At 43.4% G+C, this 19,377-nt stretch overlaps 1 protein-coding gene across 6 annotated transcripts in view; it reads right to left on the bottom strand.

Annotated features, from left to right (window-relative positions):
* Window positions 1–19,001, bottom strand: part of GPT2 (glutamic--pyruvic transaminase 2) — a 51,749-nt gene extending 32,748 nt beyond the window's left edge. Inside the window, exons 1-4 of one of the 6 annotated variants that reach the window (XM_074293298.1) lie at window positions 18,722–19,001; window positions 18,052–18,353; window positions 5,518–5,607; window positions 1,762–1,870 (exon numbers count right to left, since the gene is read on the bottom strand). In XM_074293298.1, coding sequence (XP_074149399.1) covers window positions 1,762–1,870; window positions 5,518–5,607; window positions 18,052–18,318 — 466 coding nt within the window. In that variant the 5' untranslated portion in view covers window positions 18,319–18,353; window positions 18,722–19,001. Of the gene's footprint in view, window positions 1–1,761; window positions 1,871–5,517; window positions 5,608–18,051; window positions 18,354–18,568; window positions 18,699–18,721 lie in introns of those variants that run through there. The other 5 variants (XM_074293299.1, XM_074293300.1, XM_074293303.1 and 2 more) reach the window with 5 other exon arrangements.
* Window positions 19,002–19,377: the final 376 nt, after the last annotated feature.

The following is a 19,377-nucleotide window of genomic DNA, read 5'->3' as shown; positions in this document are numbered from 1 at the left end:
TTGTAGTCCAATTCTAGTCTCTGTCATTGACTACTTGGGGACCCTTCAGCTGATCAATGACCCTCTCTGTGTTCCTGAGATCCTCATCTGTAAAATAAGGAAGAGCAGAGGAGATATGTCACTAAATTCTATAATTAAGGACAAACTTCTGTTTTCCTTGCAAGAAAACCTGAAGTGGTAAAAGACATGCTGAGACAGATGGAAGAAGTAGGCAGAAAGGGAGTACAGATGTGTTCCTATTTGGGGAAAATATCTCAGAGCTGCCACTCTACAGCCTCAGAATACACATCTGTAAGAAAGAAAAAATAAACCACCATCTTATTCAGCACAGCAAGGGAACCCCAGAAGCACCCCTGGAGTCCCACAGGAATGCTCTAGGGAGTGTTTGACCCACAGGGTAATCACCAGTTTCCTTTGTAGTCAGGGCTGCCAGTAGGATACTGAAGAAAGAGAAGACAATTTTTCTGTGACCTAGGACCTTGAACTTTATCCCCTGTCTGTGGTCTGGATATTAGCATTCGAGGTCAGGACAGTGCTGGAGGGTTAAGGAAAAGGAAGAAAAAGAGAGAAAACACAAGAATAGGGCTACTTCTGGAAAGGTGATGAACTTGAAAGACAAAGCCCAGCCAGTGTAAGGATGGAAGAACAAAGGCAGGAACTGGTAATAAAAGGGAATGAGAAGAATGGAAAGGGGAAGGCAAAGAGGATTGCTGCTCATCTTCAGACAGCAAGAAAGCTCTATCTTCCTGAAGGAGCTAGATGATATCATGCTTCTGGACAAACAAATGGATTCTGGGCTCCATTCCCTTGCTCCTACTCTACTCTATAAAAAGCACAGGGGCTAGGGCAGGCTTTGGTTTCACATCTAATCCCAGGGTCTTCCAAAAGAGCCGCCCCTCTGAGTGGGCCAGGGTACAGAAGCGGGGGGAGGGGGAGAAGAGAAGACAGCAAATTCCCAAAACCTCAGCCCTCAAATAAGAAGCTGGCTGGTCATTCACTCCTTTCCCAGCAGGAAAAGGGGAAAGAGAGTATCATTTTCACCCCAACAGCTTAAGGGGGTCAAATTCCTGGCCCCTTGCTTGTGGTATAAAAGAATTCCCAGGCCCCCTTTCCAACTGAGTTTCTCAATAAGGATGCCATAGAAAGCAGGTCACGAGTGGCCCTGGAGTAGAAGGAACTTCAAACTCAGTGAAATGGAAAATTTAAGTGAGCTCAAGATACACTCAGTCATAAAAAAAGGAAGACAAAGAAAAGGATAAAAGTAGATGTGTGTGTGTGTGTGTGTGTGTGTGTGTGTGTGTGTGTGTATAAAGTCACCAGAATTAATGTCTGATGTGAAAGAATGATTATCAAAACCAAGCAACATCACTACTTCTTTTTCCTCTTCTATTCCCAAAGCTAATAGCTAAATACCTTCAATCTCCTTAGGGTCACTGACAAATGATAGCTATTTACAAAACCTGCCCAGATGGTAAAATTTAAGCTTTATTAAACAAATACTTTTGTTAGTGAACTGCCCTTTGAAATTCTGGAAAGACTTTATTTAAAACAATAATCTTTGAATACAGAAAATTAACCTAAGCATAACCAAGGATGTAGTAATTGGCTTTCCTCCTCTAGGAACATTACCCAGAATTTGTATTTTAGTCATTGACATGCACAATTTAGCCTACAACCTTTTATCCCATCCAATATGATATACACAAGGAATCCCTCCCCACCCACTCCCCCATCTCAGGCACATCCCATTTAAGGGCTCACCCAGGCTGTTCCCCCCACACGCCTTTAAGATCCTCCTGGCTCGGTTCTTGGCATCCTCTGGGAAGCTAGGGCTGTCCAACAGGTTTGGATATGTGCAAAGAGCCACCACCTAGAAGGGGAGAAAGGTGCATGGGCCTTTTTCCCAGAACCTCAACTCATTCCTTGACATCTGATCTTTATTTTTTAAGTCCCAAGAGACAAAATGTGGAGGGGAGGGGTAACTCTCTAGACACACACATACTCTCTCTCTCTCTTTATCTGTATCCTCTGTGTCTCTCTTTCATTCATACACACACACATTTATTTATGTTTGTTTATCTGGGATTTGTTCCAGAGATTACAGCAGCTCACCTCTCCCTAGACAGTTCTCCTAGACCCCTAGGGAGAGTAATCATAGTATAATGGTTCACATTTCTATCGCATTTTAAGATTTACAGAGGATTTTTCTTATAATTCTGAGATAAGCAGTGCAAGAATTATGTTTCTAGAAATGCAGAAATAAGGTTGGAGCAATCAAGTGATTTGCCAACAGTTGCATAGTAAATCAGTCTGGTGCCAGGACTTGAATCCATACTTCCTGACCCTAAGTTCCATATTCTTTCTATTCCATCTCATACTTTTGGCAGAGGAGGATCAGAAAGGAGGGAATTACAGATAGCCACTGAGCTCTATAGCAGTGTCTAAACATCCGAGGACTTGGGCAGAAGAGCACTCAAAGGAGAGCTAAGAAGCACAGTTTGATCTCATAGTTCCTTCTATGAGTAGGAGCTGGGAAATCATTCATGCAGTTTCCTGTGGAGAGATATGGAAGGTGTAAAGAGTTAAAGTATTCCTAATCTTTTCTTGTGTCATGGACCCCTTCTGGTGAAGCCTATGAAACTCTTCTCAGAATAATGCTTTTAAATGCACAAAATACACAGGTTAATAAAGAAAATCTATTAGATTGAAATAGTTAAATATTTAATATTTAAAAAAAAAATCACAGACCTCAGGCTTAAAACCCCTGCCTGAGCTAGAAACTCAAACTGCATATTTTGTGGAGGGTGAACTCAAAAGCCATGTTAAAGGCACTCAAAAAAGAAGCATAATTGGATGGAGGTGGACCAAAGCTTATTAACATGGGATGGTCATAGAAGATGTGTTCTATCTGCCTTCATACTCTAAGGCTCCTCTTCGTCTTCTCCTCTTTACTCTCTCTCCTTCTAAGTATAGCCTTCCAAGTTGAAAGATGCATAGCCAGAAGTAATAGCATTCAGCAAGAAGTTGCTAACTGAAAAAAGCTGAAACACCACCAATCTGTGTTCTGCAACTTTCCAGCTTCCTGGGTACACTGGGTAGCTGTGCAAAGAGGTCTGTTCTGAGGCAGAACCATTTCAAATCCCTTCAAGTTAAGTTCCAGTTCACTTAATGAGCCCTTTGACTCTTTTTCCACCCTGTACTTCCCATCCTCTCCCTCCCTGGCCCCCAATTTGCTTGTCTGTTTCTTCCAAGAAATCTTATTTAATGATTTGCCATGTCCTAGGACTCAAAGATTATTCTAATTTCAGCAGCTTGCCCCTGCCAAAGTGAGGCCAGTCCTTGTTTGAAAAGGTCAGCAGAATAGCCTGTGAAGGTACATGAAGCTGGTGGGTGGAGAAGAGGGTATAGAGACAAGAGTTTCTTTATCCTTCAGTGGCTTTTCATCTCTGGACCACCCCTTGCCCACTCCCACAGGGGCAACAGCATGACTGGGCAGTTTTTGATTGGGAGTCTTCAAGAGTTAAGCTCCCCCTTTTTTAGGACAAGAAAATCACTGTCTTTTCTAACACGTATCCCCTCTGTGCTATTGCAGATGAAGGAATAGAGACAGGAAACCTAGGTTCAAATCACATACGAACACTTCCTGAGTGACCATGAGCGAGCTGTGAGTGACCATTCTTCCAGTGAGGAAACAACAACACTGGCATGATTATAGAAAGAAGCACTTTGGAAACCTTCAAGCACTACAGAAATGTGAACCCTTTATTATTATTGCTGTTTGTTCATGCTCAAGCTAGTCACTCACCTACCAGGCTAGGGTGAATAAAAACATCGGTTGCCCAGTGAGGAGGAAAAGAACACTGAAGTCACTTGTTCTCTGCCAGGACTCCCTCTGTGGGAGAAGCCAGGCAGGCTACAGGGAAAAAAGGGCATGTGGGGGCAGGTCAATTTTCTATACTTGTTTACAAGGCTGTTTTTGGTCTCATGAACTGTCCATAAAAAAAAAAAAAAAAAGGACTATGCTGTCATTATAAACAAAAACCAATTTGGGGCCATCTTTCTGGTGGTATTTTATAAAGCAAAATGAAAAAGGTTCTCAGTGAAGACTGAGGGCTCCCTGGGGACTCTTGATTCCATTTAGGCCACAGGTGTATTCAGAGACAGATAAATCCTACAGCAGCAAAGCCCAACAGGACCTCAACTAGTACTGGTTAGAGCTCCTTGAGAGAATATTTAAAACAAAGCAATCCTCATCATTATTTACCTCAAGTCTGTTTTTTCCCCTTGCTCTTTTAGTCCCCGTAGTGTTCTGATTATCTGCATGTCTGCTTGCAGAGCTACAAAGAAACTACCACCTCTTCAGAAATTTCTGGGGCTCTGTCCCTATCTGTGCTTCTGTCCCCTCCAGGGCTGCGGCTACTGCCTCTACATGCTCTCCAGATCACCTCTCCTCCCATGTCTCACCTTGCTGTCCCCTCTTTTGTGACCTTGGTAGTGCTGCCCAAGAACTACATAGGAACCCCTGAAAATGATGGACCCCATCCCTATATCTCCAAATCTGAGGGGAATCACAGGGGTTTTATAGTCCTACTTGTACTCAGAGAGGAATCCTCTCTACAATACCCTGGAAAGTGCGCATCCAGGCCTCTGGTCAAAGACAATTCATTACCTCTCAAGGCAGCCCACTTCCCTCTGACAAAATTAGGTGTTGGGATATTTTCCTCACACTGAGTTAAATCTGATTCTTTGCAACTTCCAGCTTTCTTGCTTTAGAAGCAAGACAAAAAGTCTAATCCCTCTCCCACAAAGAGCTTTTTAAATACTTGAAGCTAACAATTGTGCCCTCTACCACTATTACCACCATAACGAGAATGGTGCAGTGGAATGACAGATTTGGACAGCGAGGATCTGAGATCAAATCCTGACTGCCACTTCTATGTTAACCTTCAACAAGTCACCCAACCTCTACTGGCCTTGTAAAATGAGGGGTTATGTGACAAGACCTAACATCCTTTCCAGCCTTAAATCTCTTCCACATTAAGCCAATCAAGCCCTAAAAGCATCAGGTTTGTTTCTTCCAAGAATTTTATCTAACGAACACATCCTTGCAACCCATTGGGGATTATTCCAATTTCAGCAAATGATTCCAGCAAAAGTGAAACGATTGCCTGCTTGAAAAGAGAGAGACAAAGAAGCTGTTGGATAGGGTAGGTGGGGCTGAGTGGTGAACAAGGGGAAGGAAGGAGATTAAAGAGCAAGAGAAGAACGTTGGAAATTAGAGATGGAGGCTCCCAACCAGACCGATGATAAAAGCAAGTTCACAAGCACATCTATCATAGCAGTTGGCACCTGCTGCTTCCCAAGAAGAAAAGACCCAAGTGGTCAGACACATAGCTTAGGAGGGACTGGTTTTTGGGTTTTGTTTTTTTTTTTTTTCCCACAAGCCCACCTCCCTGTAAATTAAACAACCTGCTTTTCTCTAATCCCATCAGAAACAGCTGGTGCCCAAGCCCTTACCTGTCGGAGGAAGGTGATTGGCTGCTGGCCCATTGCATGGGCATCACCAATGTTGGCTTTTATGACTTCTGTGAAAGGCTTTTTAATGCCCTAAGGAGAGAACATAAGGCAGTGGGTAATTATGTATAGGATGAAGGCAGTGTTTTATAATAGAAAAAATAGGCTCTTACAGTCAGAGATCCTGGGTCCAAATCCCACCCAAAGCTTAATATCTGTGTGACTTCTGGCAAAATACATAATATTCATAGATGATGGTCTCTGAGGCCCCTTATTGCTCTAGAGCTATGATCCTATGGGTAAGTAGAGCCCAAATTTTATAGAAAATTGTATTTCAATCTCTCCCTCCCACCCTAAATCCCCTTATTGGCAAGGAAAGAAAAACAAGACCTCTGTTACAAATATGTATGGTTAAGTAAGCACTGACCATGTCTAAAGAATGTCTCATTCTGTACCAAGTTCTTCATCTTTCCAAAAGGGAAGAATAACATTAATCCTCTGGAATTATGGATGGTCATTATGGTGATCAGAGTTCCTAATTCTTCTATCATTGTATAAAGTATTTTTCTGGTTCAGTTCACTCTATCCTGCATCTAATTCATATAAGTCTTCCCATATTTCTCTGAAACCAAGTCCTTTATCACTTCTTAGGCACAAAAGTATTCCATCACATTTATATACTATGATTTGTTCATCCATTTCCCAGATTTAGAAAGATTAATGCTGAATGACATTCTCACAAAAGACTCAAGTTCCTGAAAGGCTACAGTAATAGTTTTTGGGAGAATTACTTCTCAGAGCATCCAGAAACAACTAAGGTGTACTTGGTTTGAAAGTTCCTAAGATTTCTGACTCTCCCTAGAGAACCCCTCTCTGAAGAAAAGAAAGAAAAGTCAAGAGGGTACACACAGGGAGCCAAGCAGGATCACGTTACACATCTGGAGACATTTGCTATTATTCAAAGTCTCTATCAGAGAAGGCAGCTTCAACTTTGCCTCCTGAACAAATAATTGGGATTCTTCAGAACGTTCCTTTACCCTTACCAGGAGGCAGACATAACTATACATAGAGAATATTAGAAGTGGATACTTCTGTTCATAACTTAAATTTTTTTTATCATAACTTAAATAGAAAATAGAGATGCAATTTTCTATTGCCATGGAAAAGGGGTCATGATGGGGTGGTTTAGTGAAGGAGGGAGGGGGCATGGTTAAGCTGAAAAGGTCTCTTGAAATGCCAAAGTGAAGATGCAATTGGAAGAGTGAGGAAATAAGGTTTCATTGAAAGTTTATGATTCCCTAATGCTTAATGTGCAACAAGAAAATGGTATTTACACACATGTATTGTATCTAGGTTATATTGTAACACATGTAAAATGTATGGGATTACCTGCCATCGGGGGGAGGGAGTAAAGAGAGGAGGGGATAATTTGGAAAAATGAATACAAGGGATAATATTATTAAAAAAATGATAAAAATAATAAAAAAAAAAAGAAAGTTTATGATTCCAATTGAAACCCAGAATTACACCAACAGTATATAGTTATCCCTTTCACATTGTGAGGATTAAGGATGAGAAACTTCCATGTTCTGGAAAATCCACATACAATATTTTGGCCCTCCCTTTGTATCAGAGAAGAAGTCTGAAGTCACAAGGAATAGATAGATGACTATATATCAAAAGCAGAACTGGAACCTAGGTCAGTTATTAACTCTGACAAATGCCTCTCTCCATTTCAGAAAGATATAACCAGCATCATTAATAAGTATAAGTTGTAACACTAAAAAAAAAAAACAAAAACAAAAACAAAAAACAGCAGATAAGGCATAGTCTCATTGTTTTAGGAGACAGCATAGGTTAAAGGTGGGATGATAAGACCAGAGTTCCGGTCTTGGGGTTTGAAAGACCTAAGGATTCAAATCCCTGCTCCTTATAACTCAGATACCTTGAGAGCAAGTTACTCATTTTTTAAAAGTCTTCCTTGATTTCCTCATCTGGAAAAAGATGATCCATAAGGTCTTTTCCAGCTCTTATTCCTATGGCTCAGAGTCAGATAAAGGAGCTGTTTCAATGACCATTTTTGTGCTTTAGGCAGGTAACTTGTTCACCCCTATATATTCTCTCATCTACCTCACCTCACATCTTCTGCTGCCAATTAGACATCTTGAGCAGGATAAACCACAGACATCTTAAATTCAATTCATCATCTTCCCCACCCCCTCAAACCCTGGCATCTTTTTAACTTCTCTATTGCTGTTAAGAGCACCACCACCCTCCCAGTCACCCAGACTGAGAAATTGAACATGATATCCAAGTTGCCATTCTTTCATCTCCTACATCCAATTTTTCTTTTTTTCTATTTTTGAAACATATCATATGACCTCTTCTTTCTTGTCACTGCCATCACCCTGGGATAGTTCCTCACCTCACCTCACACCTGGACCACCAAAATAGTCTACTTGTCTCAAGTACCATCAATTCCCCCCCTTCCCATATCCTCACCCCAATGCATTCTCTACTCAACTATCAAAATGTCTTCCTAAAGAACAAGTTATTTCATATCTCCCTAGTCAACCAATCTCCCCAAGATCAGATATAAGACCCTCCATCATTCCTATCTCCATCTCCTGATTCTAAGCATTTTCTTTCTCTGGCCTGGAAATCTCTCCTCAAGTCTATGACCTAGCTTCCTTGACTTTCCTTCAAAATTGAGCTATAAAATCCGAGGTTCTGCAAGAAGCATTTCCCAGTCCTCTTTAATCTTAGTGTCTTCCTTTTGAGATCTCTTAATTTAGATTGCTTATGTCTATTTTGCAAGTAGTCGTCTCTTCCATTAAACTGTGAGCTCCTTGAGGTCTGGGATTAATTTTTGTCTTCTTTGTACTCTTAGTGTTTAGTACAGTTCCTGGCATACAGCAGGTGCTTAACATATGCTAGTCAACTGATAAGAAGATAACGCTTCAATCCCCTTCCCTCCAAAGCCCCAGAAAGAATTCTGGCAATAGCACAGACACTAGTGCATCACAAGAAAACTAGGCACACTCCATATAGAAAAGGGCAGAATGAGGGTTGCCACTTAGCTCTCAGATCCCCTGTTTCACTCAAGCCGAGGCTATGAACCTGAGACCTCCTTCTTGTTGATTTACGTCAGCTCAAAGAAAATTACATTCACATCATGGTCCCTAGAAATCATTGGGGAAGACACTCCCTACTAAAAAATTTCTTTTAAGGAGCCTCAGAGTGACATGGAAGCCAAAACATCTATCATTTGAAAGCTAGAAGGAAAGATTGGCAGGACAAATGACTAATAATCCAAGCCACGTCTCCCTCGTCCCAAGCCCAGCCTGTAGGGAGATGGGGGAAGGGTAGCAGCCTTGGGATAGTGCCAGATACAAGGGAATGGAGTCTAGTCTCATGGAAATGCTTGGGAACCAGAAGACAGAGAAGTTAGGAGAAAGGGGGAGTGAAATAAGGGTGATATACTATGAGAGGACAAACCAGCAGACTTCCCGGGGAATATGTTCCAGGACTAAGTGGTCAAGGGGCCGGCTCTGAAAAAGAAGCCTAAGCCCACAGTCCCATAGCACCTTGGAAACCAGCCTGGCTTGCTGGCACAAAGATCTTTCTGTCAGCCTGGCCCACTCTCACAGGCTCCCCAGGCATGACCAACTGAATGAAATTTCCATGGCTCCAAATTAATATATTCGCTAGAAGGAAGCAAACCTGTCACTGGCATGACAGCAAGTAACCAAAACACAGCTGTAGGATTCAGTGCAGGCCCATTATCCAGCATAAGAATAACATTTAGGAACACCCTCCACTGCCCCTTCGCTGGCCAACTTCTTCACTCCTTGTTTCACCCAATGGTCTCAAAGCTTGCTTTGTAGGGGCTTGGGAATGGTCTATTTCTCTTTTTTTGTGAGTCCTTGAGACAGCAAAATGATAGATGGTTTTAGGAGCAGGGAAGTCAGCCACAAAACACCCCCCCAACATCTCCCTCCCAAAGCATGGTTAGTTGGAGCCCTTTAAAAGGCATTGGGGGCGGGGGGGGGGGGGGAAGAAGGGGGTAAGAAGCTGCTCACCTACTGAAGCAGGGCCCAAGGCATAAAGACACAAATACAAGATGTTTTCCAACAAGGGGTAGGACACTTTCCCTGTTAAACCTCTGGGGATCTGGCAGTATGGGGAGGAATGGTCTATTAGCACTCCTGCTCTCTCCAGCTACTTGTATCCTTATGCTGGCACATGAAGATCAAACCCACAGGGACAGTTCACAAGTCCTACTTACATACATCATATCCCAGATGTTCGGGAGACAAATGCTCTTCTCCAGTGCTCTATACAGTCTCAGAGTTCTGGTTTAAATCCATTCACAACATTTACCAGATAGCACTCCCCTTCATCTAGGAGTAGTGAAACCATACATGATTGCCAGGCTAGGAGGATACCTCATTGTTCTGGTCTCACTCCCCTTAAGCACACTGTTCCCCCTCTATTAAGCTAATCTCCCCTGCTTAACTAATACCCTGTCAGGTTGGGTGAGGCACTCAATACAATCTCAATGTCTAGAGCTCTCTCACTGTTGAGGCCTTGCTCTTTCAGCCCCATCAGGATGATCCAGCAGTAGGAGACAGCAAGGAAAGACCTTAGAAGCTTGAGGAAGACAAGTTGAGTTCAATTCTCCACTTCCACTTCCAGCCCCAGTGCCTCTTCTCCATATACACAAAAGTCCTGGGTTTTTTCCTTGTTAAAAAAGAAAGGGAAAAACCCCAACTTTTCAAGGCATATAGAAAAGCTACAAGTTCTGACTTGAGAGTCAGGAAATTGAGCCTCTAGTCCCAGACTTAACACTATCTAGGGAGAAATTTAGGCAATGCAAACCAAAACAATCTCAATAGAAACTTATCTTTTACAAAAGAATATTATCTAGTTGTATGATGTTGAAAGAATCTTTTAGCATCTGTGCTTAATGTTCCGTTTTTACCAAATGGGGATAATAATTTTTATTCTACATGCTTCATCTCCAACATCATAAGAGTTGATGGATGTGAATGGGCTTTGACAAATTCAAAGTGCTAGGCAGAGACAAAGGGTGGTGTTAGGAGGCAGTTATTATTGTTGTTAATAATCAGAGTATGACCCTAGATTCCCTCCTCTATAATCCACCCTCCAGAGGCAGGTTTGATTATGCTTCAATCTAGGCCATAACCAAATTCCTATAGAGGAATTAATGCCCTTTGCAACTAGGCTCCAGACTACCTTTCCAGATTTGTTACACATTATCTCCTTCCCTTCTTGCTGTTCCTTTCACATAATATTCTATCTGCCATCTTGGTAATGACTACCACTAACTCCTAAGATGTTCTCCTTACTCACCTGCACCTCTTAAAAATCCCTAGTTTCCTCCAAAGTTCGATTTAAAATTTCTCTCATATGATTTTCCTGATTTCTATCCTCTACTAGCTGCTAATTCTACTTCCCTCAAAATACTTATTCTCTCACACACATACACTCATAGATATGTTTATGTGTGTATGTGTGTGTGTATATATATATATATATATATATATATATATATATATATATATATATATATATATATATATATATATATATATATATATATATATATATATATATATATATATATATATATATATACATATATACACACACACATACATATATACTTAGAGGTGCACATGTCTCCCCCAGCAGAATCAAAATTGCTAGAGGTAAGGGGATGATTTCATTTTTGACTTTGTATCCCCAATGCAGAGTGCTCGACAAAGAACAGGAGCATAATAGATGTTTGTTGAATGATCACTGTGGCTGCTTCTCACAGTGAACAAAGAACATTTGGATGAGGGCAGACTGCCCAGGAGAAGGGGAGCTGCATCCACAAGACACTAAGAAGAGGAAACTTACTCTTTGGTTCCTCTCTTTTGATCCTCTCTGCAAAGGCTCTGGCCCAAAAGCCAAAATAATCTAACCAAAAATATCGTCTAACCTGAGGATCTTTCAGAAATACAGAGTCACCGCAAAAAGGAACTTCATAAAGCCATTTCCTCCTAAAAGCCCTGGCCCTGGGAACCTCTTACCAACAAATGCTTCCAAAGGACACCAGAGAAGAGAAAGCTTCATCACAAAGGGGGCAACTGCAGCAGGCTCAGGGCTACAAATGCAAACCTGGAGGGATGGAGGGTGGGGGAAGGTTCTGCTTCTTAAAATCCAAGAGGAAGAAACAAGACTTTGGATTATGTAAGTCCTCCATCCAGCCCTCTCCAGGAAGCCAGAATCCAGAAATAGCCTGACCAGGTTATTAAGAAGAGATTATAGATCAGGGCTCCAAGTGTCTAATTGCCTAGTACACACCAAACTCTAGCAGCTCCTGGTCTCTAGGGAAAGATTGCTCCAACTGGCCAGTTGCTGAGGTATTTTGTCAATGCTAACTAGGAGCACCTGATGTGGCTGGGCACTTAAGGTTCAATTGTTCCCCAAAAGTGACGTCCGCACCCACAAGGTAAGGCTGTGGAAAAAATGCCAGAAGTAAATGTCAAAAGACTTGAATTTGAGTCCTGACTCCAAAACTTATTAGCTCTATTATCCCGAGTAATTCACTTCTATGAAGCTCAGTCTTCTCTTCTGTAAAATGGTCTGATACCTGCACTACCTATCTTATATTCTTGTGAGAACAGTGCTTTGTAACTAACAGCTGTTTCTCCAGGAGGAGGGACTGGTTAAAAAAACACTTACACACACACAGGACTACTATGAAAAAAATGCTTTTTCAACTAAAGCATGACACATAAATGGGAACCAGTCTTCTTATTAGCTATATCCACTCTCAAATTTTATGAGTGAAGTCCTCCTAAGATTTAAGGAGAGAGAAGGCTTGTAGGAAGAGTTAATTGAGGGCAGCGGAGTTAATGAGAGAGCCAAGAGGAACTGAAAATATACATGTACCTCTGATCAACAAGAAGCTAGCAGCCAGGGTTTTCAAGGAAATGCTGCATCAGCAGCCCCCAAGGAGCCTAGGGGTGGGGGTGGAGGGGGTTACCTCACTTTGCCTAAGATTGAATAGGGGAAGAGAAGGAGGATAAGGAGCAAAGGTTGAGGAACACAGATCTTCATCACTAAGAGAAAGCCCTGATACCTTAACTCAATCTTTCTAACAATCCTTACTGTTGAAGAGAAAGGGAAATCCAAGCTTAATTAAGATAAATGATTCTTTGTATTTCTCTACTGATTTCTGCTTTTCTGAACCTCTTCAAATACATGGTATTTCCCATCTATGATTGCTGGTCAGAAGGCTGGCACTGCTATCTGCATTTTACAGATGAAGAAATTAAGGTCCATACATTAAGTGAGAAGTTCAAGTTTTACACAGCAAATTAATGGCAAAAATACTAGTCAGTCACCAAGGGTTTATTAAGCACTTACTAATTGACAGGAATTATGCTAAATGCTACAGGTTCTCAAAAAGTCAAAGACTCTGTTCTGCTATCTTCAAAGACAACAATGACATATTTAACATAACATAAAAATATGTAGTTAGCTATGTACATTAAAGATATATGAAAAGTAGATAAGAGGATAATTTCAGAGGGTAGCCATTACCTAGAAGAGGATGGTTTGGGAAAGATTTCCAGGTCTCCTAACCTCCCTTTCAAAGCTGAATGCCTAGAACTAGATTTGGTCTTTATTTTTCAGATGTCCAAATTTCAGGCATTAAAATGGAGGGGAAAACTTCACAAAAATATTTAATCCTCTTTGCCTCCCGCCTAGCATTATCAAAATGTGCCAATCTTAGTTTTAAGGATCATTGTAGCAACATAGGCTGAATGAACACTAAGGGGAAAAAAGGCATAATGGAAAAAATATCAAGTTGAAAGCCTTTTCTCTTTGTTTTCACAAAACTTTGTTTTGTAATCCTAATGCACTATTCATAGCATAGACTGGAGTATCACAGAAGTGTGGTTTATAACATAGGAGCTCAACAAATATTTATTGACTTTGATTTAGCATGCTCAGGTCAAAAATGTCTTAGCTAAAATCTTTATTTCCCCCAATGACTAGCAGAATGCTTTGCATAGAGAAAGGGTCTCAAATGTTTATTCTATTTGTATTTTGAAATTCCTGTTCAAAAAAGATTACTATACATACTACTCCATCTGTCAGGGCTGAAAATGCTTCAAGATGGCAAAAAATGTTAGGGAGAAGTAGGGAGTCAGTGTGGGAATCAATTCAACATTTATTGAGCACCTATTAGATGGAGAGCATTATTTAATTCAAATTCTATATGTAATGGAGATATATACATTAAAATAAAAGCATCCTGAATATCAAGGTATTTATATTCTTAGCAAAGGGGAGGGGAAATGGATGGAAAAGATTGGGAGATGGAATATATGCAATAAAAAACAAATAATTAAATGCAAGGTAATTTGATAGGGGGAAGACACAAAGATGGGGAGGGAGAAATGGGGGAAGAGGGAACAAACACAGGGTGGGAGACACAGGCATCTCTCCCTGGGTGATTTGTGAAAGGAGGAAATGTAATATGTTTGGGTTGAAAAGATGGAAAAAAAAACCCCAAAACTTACAAAACACCCCACCATGGTATTGTAGAAAGACTGCTGGATTTCTGGACAGAGGACTTGGGTTGAAATACCAGTTCTGCCACTTGAGTGACTAGGGAAATCACATTATTTCTCTGGGTCTTCATTTTTTCATATAAAAACTATAGAGTTGGATTACAAAAATTCTAAGGCCCCTTCTAACTTTTAAATAGGTGACTCTATAGTAGGCCAGTATGACTGGAAAATAGAATGGATAGAGGGGAAGTAATATGAAATAACCATAGAAAGACAGGTTGAAGACAGACTGGTGCAAATTAAATTTTATTCCTATAGACAATAGGGATCCATGGGAGGTTTTGAGCAGAGAAGTGATATGACTGAATCCTTCTGGCCCTGGCTTAGGAAAATTACTTTGACAAATATAATGGAACATGAATTGGAAGGAAGTGAGACTGGTAGCAAGGAGAATTGGTACGCATCTCTTGCAAAAATCCTGGTGGAGGAGATGAGGCCTGGCCTAAAGTAGCAGCAGTTTCCCTCAAGGTAGTTAGGAAGGGTATCAGTTCCCATAATATATGCTCAGATTCAATTAAATTCTCTCCCATCTTCTCTTTTCCTTACACTTACATACACACATTCTCTCTCTCTCTCACACACACACACACACACACACACACACACACACACATTCACTCTCTCAGATGAAGTTCAATACATGGATTTTCTTCTCATTACTGTCAGAAAGGGTAGAGTCTCAGGGTTCTAAGTCTACTTCTATTCTTGATTACTCATGAAAAGAATGAGAATTAATCATCCATGTCCAAGTTGGATGCCAAAGTCAAGTTTCAAAGAACAGAGTTAGTTTGTCCTCAGTAAGATGCTTGCAAAGAACTCAAAAGAGGGCTGTAGTACAAAGTTCTCTGATTAGGAAGAGAACATACAATGTTCTTAGGACATCCTCAGATGAAGAGTCACAGATAACTTTAGGGTACCTTGAAAAGGGAAATTGGATTTGGAATGAGAAGATGGAGTTCAAGATCTATCACCTGTGAGACCCTGGACAATTCAATTAACTTTCTGATTAACCTTCCTCAATTGTAAAATTAGGGGACTGGATTAGTTTCCTTCCATCTCTATATAGATTAAGCTATGACATAAAAGACATTAAAACTAATCAAATCTCATTTTACAGGGAAGGAAATGGAGGCCTAGCGACACTTGCCACAGAAAGCTAGTTATAAAAGATTATTTGCTTCCAACAAACCACTGTTAAGGAGAGTAAAGCTCCTTATTACAGTGGTGTATTCTGGTCACATCTTTTAAAAAATTCAGAGAAACTGAAGTAGGTACTAAAGACAGCAACAAAAATTATTAAAATAATGGGAAAATAGGGATTATAGAGGCAGGTTAAAGAACTAGGACTGTTTAAGCTTGGACAAGAGGATAGTAATGGAATTATCATCTTTAAAGGAAAGAAAAAGGGGCAGCTAGGTGGCTCAGGGGATAGAGCACCAGCCCTGAATTCAGGAGGACCCGAGTTCAAATATGATCTCAGACACTTAACACTTCCTAGCTGTGGGACCCTGGCCTCAGGAGAAAAAAAAAAAAAAAAAAAAAAGATCAGTTGGGACATAAGGAAGACTGACTGATGAGATTAGAACCAGGTTAAAAAAAATGACAATAAAAAGTTATGGAATATCTGTCCATAAGCTTTTCAAAAAGAGAATAGATGATAATCTGTCTTAAATAGATTAAACATTTCATGGCAACTTGATAACAGCATTAGAGATCATCTAACCATCTTACTATCACTTTAAAAGTTAGGAAATCATGATCCAGTAGATCCAGTAGATAACATGCTAGATTTGGCATTAAAGAACCTCATTCAAATCCTAGCTTTCTTATTTACCACTGGTATAATTGTGGACTTCAGTTTCCTTCCCTGTATATAAATTGCAGATTTTGGACTAAATGGCCTCTCAGGTCCTTTCCAGCTCCAAATGTATGTAAACTGAGGCCTATGGCAGTTAAGTAAGTTGCACAAAGTGACTGTGAATCAATTGTTGATAGCCATGGCGAGAGCCTAGTTCTCTAGATTACTAATCTAGAGTCTTCAAGGTAGAAAAAGTCAGCCTTGAACTCTGGGAAACTGGAATTCAAGTCCAATCTCCGCCAAACATCTAGCCCCAAGATCTTCAGCAACTCCCTTAATCTTTCAGTGCCTGAAGCAACCCTCAAATTACAGGAATTGTTAAATTTGAGGAGGGAAGTTTCTATAGTGGGAGTGTCCCCCACACCTAAGAAATCTTATCTGGCAAAGATAGAACCAACCACCAAAGGCACCAATTAAAAAAAAAAAAAAAAGAGTTAAATGATGGCTCTATCCGGTTTTTGGGAGGCTAGTTTCAAAGATTGTCTCTAGCTTTCCAGATAGTAAAGGGAAGACAAAAACTACTTATTTCTCTTCAGTCCCTTCCTCAGGGACAGGAATGCACCTGGCTTAGGAAATCCTTGCAGAAAGCAGAAGCGATCTCGTAACACCAGGAAGGAGAGGATGATGACAACTCAATGATGAGACTTGCACTTTGAGTTGCTGTGTTAATTTGACTCAGCAAAATGCAGAGTCCTGACACAGAGCAGAATCACCATCATTAATCTTTGCCTGATCGCAGGTGGCGTGGGGGGCCAACCAGTCCTGCCCAGAATACAGAACAGGGCTAGAGTGGTGAGAAGAGCATTTTTCTATGGAGGAACAATGAGAATGTTTAGGGCAAGGAATCCAGAACAGAAAGTCATTGGTCTCCTTGCTTCATTTAGAGTTCAATTTAGCGTTAACTAGTCTTGTTCTCTGGAGACAGAAAGTCATTATACCATGGTGCTACTTTTGATACTATTCTGGATTTTCACCACAATGAACTCAAACAGTACAGCCCAAACTTGTCCTGGCCATAGAAAAAAAATGAAATGCAGAGATGTTGGGCTCATTTTACCAAGGCCAGAGAAACTAACCCTAAGCAGACCAAGCACACAGAAGGCTAAGAGCCTGAGAGCGGGGGAAAGAGCATCCAAAAGAACTTGGAAGAAGCCCAAAGCTCCAAAGACAAGCTGGGGCAGGGAAGAAGAAATTCCAGGGTTCTTTTCTCAGCCCCACCTACACCTAACGCACACTACGGTATGGGGGGAGCGGAGGGGGCCTTCTCCAGAAAGTCCACAAACTCTCAGGAGCTCTAGAGCGGACCGGACCTCAGAGACCCTAAAAAGCCCATTTTAGCCACACCCCTCCGTACAATGATAGTGCCCCTACAGCGGTCACTACCCTTCAGCCGGAGACGTGCAAACCCGCCAGCTCACTATTTCCGGAGGCAGCTCCGTCTGTTCTCCGCCAGCTCTGTCAGTCAGCTTTTTCCCTACACGGGCCCGATTCTGCTTCCCCAGAACTTCTAAACTCCCGGATTACTAGGAAGAGCCAGATGGGAGAGCTTCCCGGATCAGAGCAGGCTCGCCCGCTGGGGAAGAGGGGGTAAAAAGGCCGTTTTTTGTCTCCCACGGGGAGGAATGAGTTGGAGAAGCCGCTCTGAGGCTATTTAAGTAATGATCTCCAGGATGGACACAGGACACTGGGAGGTTTCTCGGACTCCCGCCGCGCCCAGGTGCAGTGAGACAGGAGAAACCGGTCAGAATTCGCACCCAAGTCAGACCGAGGCTCTGACGGGTCTCAGCCACCTTTAAACGCTCCCTGCCTCCTTGGGGGAGCCGCTCCCTTTCTCTGGGCCTCAGTTTCTTTTCCGATAAAATGGATTTAGCGGGTAGAGGACCTCCGTCCCTCTCCACACTTCAGCTCCACAACCTGGAGGCTTCTGCCGGCTCAGCCCGAACTTGAGCCCAGGAACAGCCCGGGAGCAGGGCGGGGACGCCCGCGGCCCGGCAGCGCCCTCCCCGAGTCCCTCTCCCTCACCCGCTGCAGCTCCAGCTCGATCTCGCCGGCTTTGAGCAGGATGGGCCCCCGCACCGCGTACTCCACCGCCTTCACCAGCGGGTTCATGGATTCGGGCGTCAGCACCCACTCGCGCCCGTTCCTCTCCGGCCTCAGCTTCAGCACCGCCCCGGCGGCCTCGGCCGCGCTGCTCCAGCCCCGGCCCCGGCCCCGGCCCCGGCTCCATCCCGGGGAGCGCGGACAGCCGCCGGCGCGCAGCCCCAGCACCAGCCCCGCCGCCCGCTGCATGACTTCGGCGTTCCTGCGCCCGCTAGCCCGGGACCCTGGCAAAAACAAACGCTCGGTCAGCACACCGCCGCCCGCCCGGGCGCCGCCCCCCGGCAGCCTCCTCCCCGCCCCCGAGGCCGAGCCGAGGGTTATTTCATCCGCGGCGGAGCCCGGTCATGGGCGAGCGCTGACTCTAGGGTGCTCTGGTGCGCGCGGTCCGCGGAGCCCGGGCACCAGCACTGGCCGAGGCGCGGCGCAGGGCGCCACATGCCTTGCTGCTCCTTCTCCCCCGCGCCCGGTCCCGGCGCGCTCCCCTCAGCTGGTGTGGGGCGCAGGCGGTAACGGCCGTAGCATCCCCGGGCCCGGCTCCGGCTCCCGCAGCAGCCACTCACAGCACCGGCCTCTCCCACTCCCCCACACCCACCCGGAGAAGTCCGAGAGCCGGCCCCAGAGCGCCGCGCCCCTCCCTGGGACTTGTAGTTCTCGGCGCGGGCTTCGCAGCGCAGGTGCAGAGGACTGGAAAAACTACCGTTCCCACCGTGCACTGCTCCGAATTCTAGAAGTGATGAGGGTGGGAGGCGAGGAACCACACTGGTCCTTCCCGGCTTGAGGCAACTTCTAGTTAGGGCGAGGAGAAAAAAGGAGAAAAGAAGGGCGCCCGAGGAGTGCGCTATGGCCGCAGCGGGAATGCGTCCCTTCCCCCTCCTCCCTCAATCTCCAAAGTGCAGTTATTTGTACATTAAGCCCCGCCCCCCGTCCCGCCCACTTACGCACACACCTGCTTAAGATGCTCCTCTGGCGGGGCGGGAATTCAGAATCTGCTGCTGTCTCCCAGTTGATTTCATCATCCCTTCCCTTCAGCTGAATGGATAGCGGTTGTTTAGTGCCCAAATCCCAGCGCTCCCCCGTGACCTGAGGGATTGCATCGGAGGCTGGCTGTCTCTGGGGCTCCGGAGAGGGAAACACAGTAACGCGCACTGTACACTGTACACAAAGCGCGGCACCGGGGCCAAGGCACGAACAAACAGGAGGGCCTAGCGGTAAAGGACCGCCGCCGGCGGCTGCGCTTCCAGAGTCATA

The sequence above is a fragment of the Sminthopsis crassicaudata genome, chromosome 2 (assembly GCF_048593235.1).
Source record: "Sminthopsis crassicaudata isolate SCR6 chromosome 2, ASM4859323v1, whole genome shotgun sequence".
Lineage (NCBI taxonomy): Eukaryota > Metazoa > Chordata > Mammalia > Dasyuromorphia > Dasyuridae > Sminthopsis > Sminthopsis crassicaudata.
Note: the sequence above shows the minus strand (reverse complement) of the source record. Positions and strands in the feature narration are given on the sequence as shown.